Here is an 8,404-nt window from a genome sequence, read left to right on the forward strand (position 1 = left end):
TAACATTTTGTGTGTCACATATTTTATAGAAATCGGTGTTATATCCACATTTCAGTAATAAATCTGAGATATATTTCTAGTGGACAGCTTTGTTTATTTGAAGGTCTTACATTCCCATGAAAAGACCATTTGTAGATTTACTTGTTATATGGCCAGGGTACTTGAGCACAGAAAAGGCCGAATGAGATGGGCAAACTCAATGAATTAAAACTCGAATAGAATATTTGTGATTTGACTGATAGCTTGCAGTGCTGCCAGCATACAGCAAGCCACATATGATGAGTCTCTGCATGCACCTACGAAACAAATAACACAGTGAGGAAATGGCACTCAGGATACATCTACAGCTGGGAGCTACCACTCGACTTACTGTAACATAATCATAAACTATTTTAATATAATTTGCAGATGGCACCAGCATCTTAACTATAAGAAACCGCTGAAAATAACATCAAGGCTGTCACAAATAGCACACTAAAGTACTGACACATGAGGTTTCATTCTAAACCAGGAAAAAGCTACTGATATGGACATATTAACCATCCAGAATGTGATACTAGCCAATCCTCATTACAATAAACAAACAGACAGAACAAAATTTTTCACTATGTGAATACAACAGAACGTGAAATGCAATTCACATGTAGACTATACAAACACAAAAATGAGTACAACATGTATCATAGTATGAGTATCAAGAAACTGCATAATAAAGTAGGTAAAGCAGGTGGTAGACTTTGGTTTATTGGTTGAATACTGGGAACGTGCAATCAGTCTACACAAGAGATTAGTTACAAATCACTCGTGTGACCAGTTCTAGAATATTGTTCAAGTGTGTGGGACCTGTATGAGATACGACTGACAAGGGATATTGAATGTATACAGAGAAGGGCAGCAAAAACGGTCACAGGTTTGTTTAATGTGTGGGATGATGTCACAGAGATGCTGAAAGAACTTAAATGGCAGACTCTTGAAGACAGACATAAACTATCCTGAAAAAGTCTATTAACAAATTTTCAAGAACCGGCTTTAAATGATTACTCTAGGGATATACTACAACCCACAATGTATCGATCACTTAGGGATCGTGATGATAAGATTAGAAGCACAGATGATAGGAATAGAAGTACCAGAGGCATTCAAACAATCATTCTTCCCACTCTCCATACCTGAATGGAACAGAAAGAAACCCTGATAACTGGTGCAATGGGACGTACCCTCTGGCCTGCACCTCACGGTGGTTTGCAGAGTATAGATGTAGATCACCATATATTTTGTTTATGCTCCCTCAGTACTGAACCAAAGATCATCATGCACAGAAATATTTAGGAAAAATGCCACTTTCACATATTTTCATACTAGAAAATACAGTAATTATAAAAGAAAAAATTTAACAGTAACAGTCCCTGCATCTACCATAACGAATCTGTACTTAGCCACCAACCAAGACTTACCAAACAAAAGCGCTGGCATGTTGATAGACACACAAACAAACACAAATATACACACAAAATTCAAGCTTTCGCAACCAACAGTTGCTTCATCAGGAAAGAGGGAAGGAGAGGGAAAGACGAAAGGATGTGGGTTTTAAGGGATAGGGTAAGGAGTCATTCCAATCCCGGGAGCAGACTTACCTTAGGGGGAAAAGGACGGGTATACACTCACACACACACACACACACACATATCCATCAACACATATACAGACACAAGCAGCCATATTCACAGAATATATTCAAAGAATATGTCCGCTCCCGGGATTGGAATGACTCCTTACCCTTTCCCTTAAAACCCACATCCTTTCGTCTTTCCCTTTCCTGATGAAGCAACCGTTGGTTGCGAAAGCTAGAATTTTGTGTGTATGTTTGTGTGTATATCGACCTGCCAGCACTTTCGTTTGGTAAGTCACATCATCTTTGTTATATATATATATATATATATATATATATATATATATATATATATATATATATATATATATAGTGTTTGTGTGTCTATCGACCTGCCAGCACTTTCATTCGGTAAGTCACATCATCTTTGTTTTTTTGTGTGTGTGTGTGTGTGTGCAAGTACAACATAAAATATATGTGTGTGTGTGTGTGCAAGTACAACATAAAAATACAGCACTATTACACAAAGGCATATTCCAGCCCAGCATCAGATTTTATGATGCATTACCCATATCCACAAATGAAAAGATAGAAAAAAAAAAAAACAACATGAAGTCTTACTTGGTCAAGCATTGCTTCTATACTGTAAGGGAGTATCTACAAAAACCAAACTGTAACGCCAATTCACCAATTAAGAATTTCTTTGTAAAGTGTGCAGAATAGTAAAGTATTGTGCAATATTACTTTCTGATAAAAATAATGTGTGTAAAAATTTCAAGAAATGTTTATGATAATTAAGGAATGGTCCAATATATTTTGTACACTTTGCAATCAGAGATCAATAAATAAATCATCTATATACTCCAAATATTCAGGGTAATGTTGGGGAGAAGATGCAGGAATAATCGAAAAACACAAATAATCAATATACTTTCAAACTTGATACTCTTTTGTACTTTCAACAGTGCAGCCCAGTCAGCAATCGTGATAATCTAGTATATAAGAAACTATCAGCCTTGATTGCGGTAATGAAACCAACCTTTACCTAGGCTGGCGTCCATGGAGACGAGGCGCACGCCAGAGCTTAAGTTAAGTCTTGGTGCTGACCTAGTACTTATGTACCGCAATTGTAAAATGTGACTATGCCTATTCAGGCTGGTTTAGTTTTAATTCTAGACCATGCCCTCTTAGACATATTATAGATTCAGGTATATCTTATGAAGAAGGCTCAATTATTTGGGCAGAAACCTAGGTACAGGTTGGTTTCAATACTGCAATCGAGGTCGATAGTTTCTTATATATTGATACTCTTTGTTCGAAAGTTTATCTAAGTTCTGTAGACCTATTTACTTCTTAAATAGCCTGTGATGTTGGTTTGCTTCTGAGAGGAGTTGATTTTTTTCACACACCATTTCGAATTTATCTTGCAGCAATAATGTCATTGCACTGAAAGTGCCTCTGCCCCATATAATCTAGAAGAGTATCAACATGCTACAATGTGGTCAATGACTGAAAAGGTCACTGTCTTCATCTACTTTCACATTCACTGTTCTCTTCATTTGGTTGTGAAGCAGCAGACAAAATTTCAGCATCACTAATGTACCTGAAGCTTGGTTCATATGCACTGATATTCAGCCACCGATTCAAGTTTTCTTTGTTGACATCTTCAAAACCATTTACACCCATTTCCAGATTCATTACGGAAACCTTGAAAATCACTTTCTTCCAGATCTGGAAGACTTTTGCTCCATGACCGAACTAGTGTATGTGGCTCGACTTCTGCCAGGCATCAGAAATCCCGAGCATGGCATCTAGAATGGTCAACTTCTTCCAGAACACCACGAAATCATCCTCATCAACACAAATTGTCATTAATTAGGGCATTCTGAGTAGAGCAGCCCAGTATTGCCATTCTACCAATGCAATTACACCTTGCTCCACTGGCTGTGTAATGGCAGTCATATTAGGAGGGAAAAATATAATTACAGTGAGACCATCACCAGATATGAGTCCTCTCAGATCGGGAGCTGATGGTATTATCAAGCAATAGAACAGCCTTCTTTGGTAATCCTTTCTATTCCAGAAACTGCTAAACTTGCGGTACAAGATGTGTGTGGAATCAGTTTTTGAAAATGTCACTATTTAGTCATGCTCCTTTTTGTTTGCAATAATGCACAGGGAGATCCACAGCAGTGATGGCTTGAAATGTTTGATCCCTCCCCCCCCCCCCCCCCCCAATCACTAGTATTGTGTTCTTTAAGCAAGTTATATCAAGGAGCACAAACATCGCTCTTAGAAGCAAGAGTTCTAGTTGGCAGACATGACTTACAACAAGCAGCAGCATAAACTTCACTCTTAAATGCAAGGGTTCTGGTTGGCAGACGTTTCCAATAAAGACCACTTTCATATGTGTTATAAATTTGGTCTGCTGCGAAATTCTCTTCTTCCACAAATTTCTGGAAAACTTCCCAGAAGGAATCAGCAGATGCAACATTTGAACTAAGCTGCTCTCTTCGACAGTAAGTTCACGAATCTCGTGATGATAAACTGGTTATCCATCCAAACAAGGCATTAAATTCTCCTTCATGAAAAAATTAAACTTTTTTGGCATATGCCACATCAAAAGAACGGCCTCTTCTGCTCGTTTCTGACTAAGCCACTGCAAAAGAGCAACATCTAACTCCTCAAATGCAGATCTCTTCATGCTTTTTCGTGCGGATGGTCCAGAACCAGACTCGCACTTCCTGACAAAAACCTATAATTTGTGTGGTTTTTTTTTTATTTTTTATAATAATGTCCCAAGCAATCTGCATCCCAATACCATAATTAGCACTTAGTTTTGCAGCAGTTCGTCCCTTCTCAAATCTTTGAATTAATTCTAATGTCAACATGTTCCTTTCACTTCTCCATCACCTCTTGTTACACATTTCTTTTAAATTGCATCGTTGACACTTTTTACATTGTGTATCACAAAAATGCTTGTATTTGTCTATGTTCCACATCTCCTTGTAAAACAGTGGATTGATTTCAACCAGAGTTGGCACACAAATCAACTACTGTCTGGAAAGAAGTACAGTGCGGGTTAAGAACCACCTGTCATTGAGGGAGAGGCAGAGAGACAAGGCAGACACAGAAAGTAGGAGGAGGAAAGAGTAGAGGGAAAGGGGGGGGGGGGGGGGGGGGAGTGATGGACAATGAGAAAAGGGGAGGGGGAAATATGTGCAATACATGTGATATACATGTATGTGGGCAAAGCCATGGATTAAAAGGTAGTTAAATAAATACAGACCATTTATTTTAGTTGTGGATAACCAAATAAAATAAACTGGAATTGAAATATGCGACTACTGTATGTGAAGTGTAATTTTTAAGTCGAACAATACTGTTGTCAAAGTTTTACAAAAAATACATGCACACAACAGAACAGTGATAAATAGAAAGTGCTGACCATGACATACAACGATAAATGCACAGTATTAACACAGTTATAACAGATATGAACTGCCCTAATGGGAAAGGACTCCCTGAGCTGTCACTTACTACTGAAGCCATAATTTATCATAAGAAATATACCACACAAGTCCAAAGCATGGCTATTACGTAACAGCACTTAATAGTATGAAAATGGCTGTCACACTGGTCTCAAACTGTTGATGCTATCTTCGAACACAACAGAAAATCTAATAACAAATTCATACAAAACTTAACCATCAATTTCATACTACAACAGAAATTGGTAATCCAGACCTCAATATAATCTCTGCTTGGAGGGAAAAAAGGGAGACATACATTACAGAATATACTGGGTCATACAGTCACTTAATTTTAATGCAGGTAATTCTCCTCAGCCTAGAAAAGTATCAAAAATTCACAAATTACAGGATTCACACAGAGAATTCTACCAAGAAGCTCCAAAATAACTAGGCACCTACATGTACTGATGTAGAACGAGTAAGGGTTTCTTTCCAGCACTAAGATACAACAAGATGATATGACAACATAAAGGGAAAGTATGTAGACCTGAAGCCGATGGAAGAAGACTGGTGATGATGATAATGAATAAAGTTAAACTATCTTATCAAGTAGGTCCTTTGTGCCTTCTAATCAAAGAACTGTTTATATAGTAATCTATGTTTCACACACAGTACAAGACTATGTTCCTTGAACTACCCACAACACAAAATTTCCCGAGGCATCAAGCGTTAAAGATTAACTGAGCAGTCTGTTACCAGTACTACTAAACAAACATCAGCTCTATTTCATTGAACCACTGTTGTTTACATACCACATTTATGAATGGATTTCACTACTTTGTATGTCTAATATGAAAGAGATCAAAATTTGTACATGTGTAATCCTGGTGAAAGGACCAGTAAAAGATCATTTAAGCTACAAAGTAATGGGAAGAAAGAAAACATAATTACTGCTATGTGCTGTAAGGATTACTGGAGTAAAAGAGGTTATAGTGGAAATTCGTGAAGATTATAGTGGAAAACTACAAAATGCAAGTATGGCGTATAATCAGAGAGTTCAAAATAAATAGTTTTCCACTACAACCAAGACACTCTAAAATAATATAGAGCAACAGTCCTCTGCACTATGGGGTACAATATGAGGAAATAAATTGACACACAATATTTAATATAACAAAAAAGCATTATTTACAAATGATGACGATGATACACAACTAAGTGACAAATAATTGTAATTCTTCAGAAGTTAGTGATGTGCGGCTTAAGTTTTTATACAGTGCTCCATTACCAACACCTGCCACTAATATATTTCATTCACACTTGCCTCATCCTCTACGGACCATTGTTCGTCTTCTGGAACACATTGCTCCCAACTACCCTCATAGCCTTCAGTCTGTTCTATAACGACTGAAGGACCACTTTCATCTGCATGTTGGTCATCTTCAAAGTCATCAGAGTCATTATTATTTTCAGCATATGGAAAAACGTATGTCTCTCCTGAGCAATCCCTCACTTTCCACATTCCATTTTCTAAGACCTCTCTTAACTCCGAAATAGTGAGAGTGTTTAATTTAAGTTTGGAATGCAGAAGCGACAGTGGCACACACAGGTCGGCATCATAATAGTCATTGGACAAATTCATATGTTGTATTATTTCCCAAACTTCATCTAAAACACTTTTGCCTTCCTCATCGTGACTATTAGCAAGGTAGTTATACTCGGCAATTAATTTGTATATAAGCTGCCCCTCAGGTCTTTCAAAACCAGAATACGTTGTTTTAAGTTTTTTGCTAAATAATGCCAGTTGGGAACAACATCCCAGCGATTCTGCTCCTTCTGGGCCTTTGCCAATACCGTAATAACTTACTTCATATTCTGGATACCTTTGAACAATGTTATTTCCCCAGCACTTAAACTGCATCCGACTCCATTCAAACTTGTGATCTTCATCTCTAAAAGGTGTCCGCATATCGAACAGAATATTGATATCCCTATTAGGTGTACTGAAGATGGCGATTTGAGGCTTCATAAAACCAAATACTGTATACGGCACACTTTCAAGAGTTTCAGGAAACAAATGCTCAATAACTTCAATACAAACGAAGATATCTGTTCCCAACAAACGACAATCCAAGTCTGAAATACTTCCTTGCAGAACTTGCACTTTACAGTCCACTTTGCGCCGTGTCAGAAAGTCACTTGCAGTAGGAGCAATACGAGAGTGCTCATGGTACAACATTTCTTCATTCACGTCGATTTCCAAAATTTCCTCTATACCAATTATGTTCTTAAACAATTTGAAGTACTGAAAGCAACCACAGCCAAAATCAACAATTTTTTTAACACTCGCACGCGAACTGAAGTCACTGATAATTTGATGCACAGCTTCCTGTCTCTGAACATTCACAGGTGGATAGAATTCAACACCATGTACACTATATCTCGATACACCGGGATAAATCAACTCGTCCGCAATTTCCTGCTTACCTATATCCAGACACTTTTTTACAGAATTCCACAGTTCAAGCAGAGCTACATGAAATGTAATAATCATTCTACTAACAAGAAACACGTACTTCCATCAACTCTACACGCTACAAATAGCAGTTAAACTTCATCTTATCATTGTAAAGTTATGTGGCGCCAAAAACTCTGATTCCTCTGTTCAATAAACTGACCACTTTAACGAGCATCTCCCTACATCAACAATGCACTTATTTAAAAACAACACTCCTCAGGCATCACAACACCACCCGGTTTTCGTACATACACAACCAGCTATGTCAAAGTGTTTAGTTCGAAAACTATGCATTAACTCGTACCGAACAACTACTTTGGACGAGAGGGACGTCACAAATTTTTGGAGTTTTATTTCCGCCAATAAAATGCAAGGCATCTGATTTGATTGGTTTCATTTTATTTCGTGGTCCATCTGTCCAACAGTTTTGCATTCACAAGGTGGTGGAACAAGTCAGTTTTTTTACGTATAAAATATGAGACTCTTAAGTGCCGTCCACACGCAACGATCTGCGCACATCACATCTGCGCAGACAGATCGTTGCGTGTGGACAAGCGTCTAGCGAAATGAGGGTTGCTCAACTACCGGACCTACTGATAGATGGCTCTAGCGCGTGCCGGCAAGAGATTATATCATTGAGTGTCCGCCATATCTGAATCTGGCAAAAATCGAAGTGTTAAAACACGGATGAAAATGTTTTTCGTTCTGCGCCCTCATAAGTATTTTATATTGGATGTTATAGATATCTACACATCAACATAATGAAGTGTTTCTAATCTAGCGAGAAAAAACAGTGACAGTTCT

At 37.8% G+C, this 8,404-nt stretch overlaps 1 protein-coding gene across 1 annotated transcript; it reads right to left on the reverse strand.

Annotated features, from left to right (window-relative positions):
* Nucleotides 1-6,204: 6,204 nt before the first annotated feature.
* Nucleotides 6,205-8,100, reverse strand: LOC126243591 (small RNA 2'-O-methyltransferase). The gene has a single exon (XM_049948173.1). It carries the CDS (start codon nt 7,634-7,636, stop codon nt 6,383-6,385), a length of 1,254 nt encoding a protein of 417 aa, XP_049804130.1. The 5' UTR covers nt 7,637-8,100; the 3' UTR covers nt 6,205-6,382.
* Between the last annotated feature and the right edge of the window lie 304 nt (nt 8,101-8,404).

Source organism: Schistocerca nitens, chromosome 1 (genome assembly GCF_023898315.1).
Source record: "Schistocerca nitens isolate TAMUIC-IGC-003100 chromosome 1, iqSchNite1.1, whole genome shotgun sequence".
Lineage (NCBI taxonomy): Eukaryota > Metazoa > Arthropoda > Insecta > Orthoptera > Acrididae > Schistocerca > Schistocerca nitens.

Bases quoted from the DNA above. Each gene is read 5' to 3' on its own strand.
- LOC126243591 (XM_049948173.1), bottom strand. From the start codon at position 7,636: ATGATTATTACATTTCATGTAGCTCTGCTTGAACTGTGGAATTCTGTA.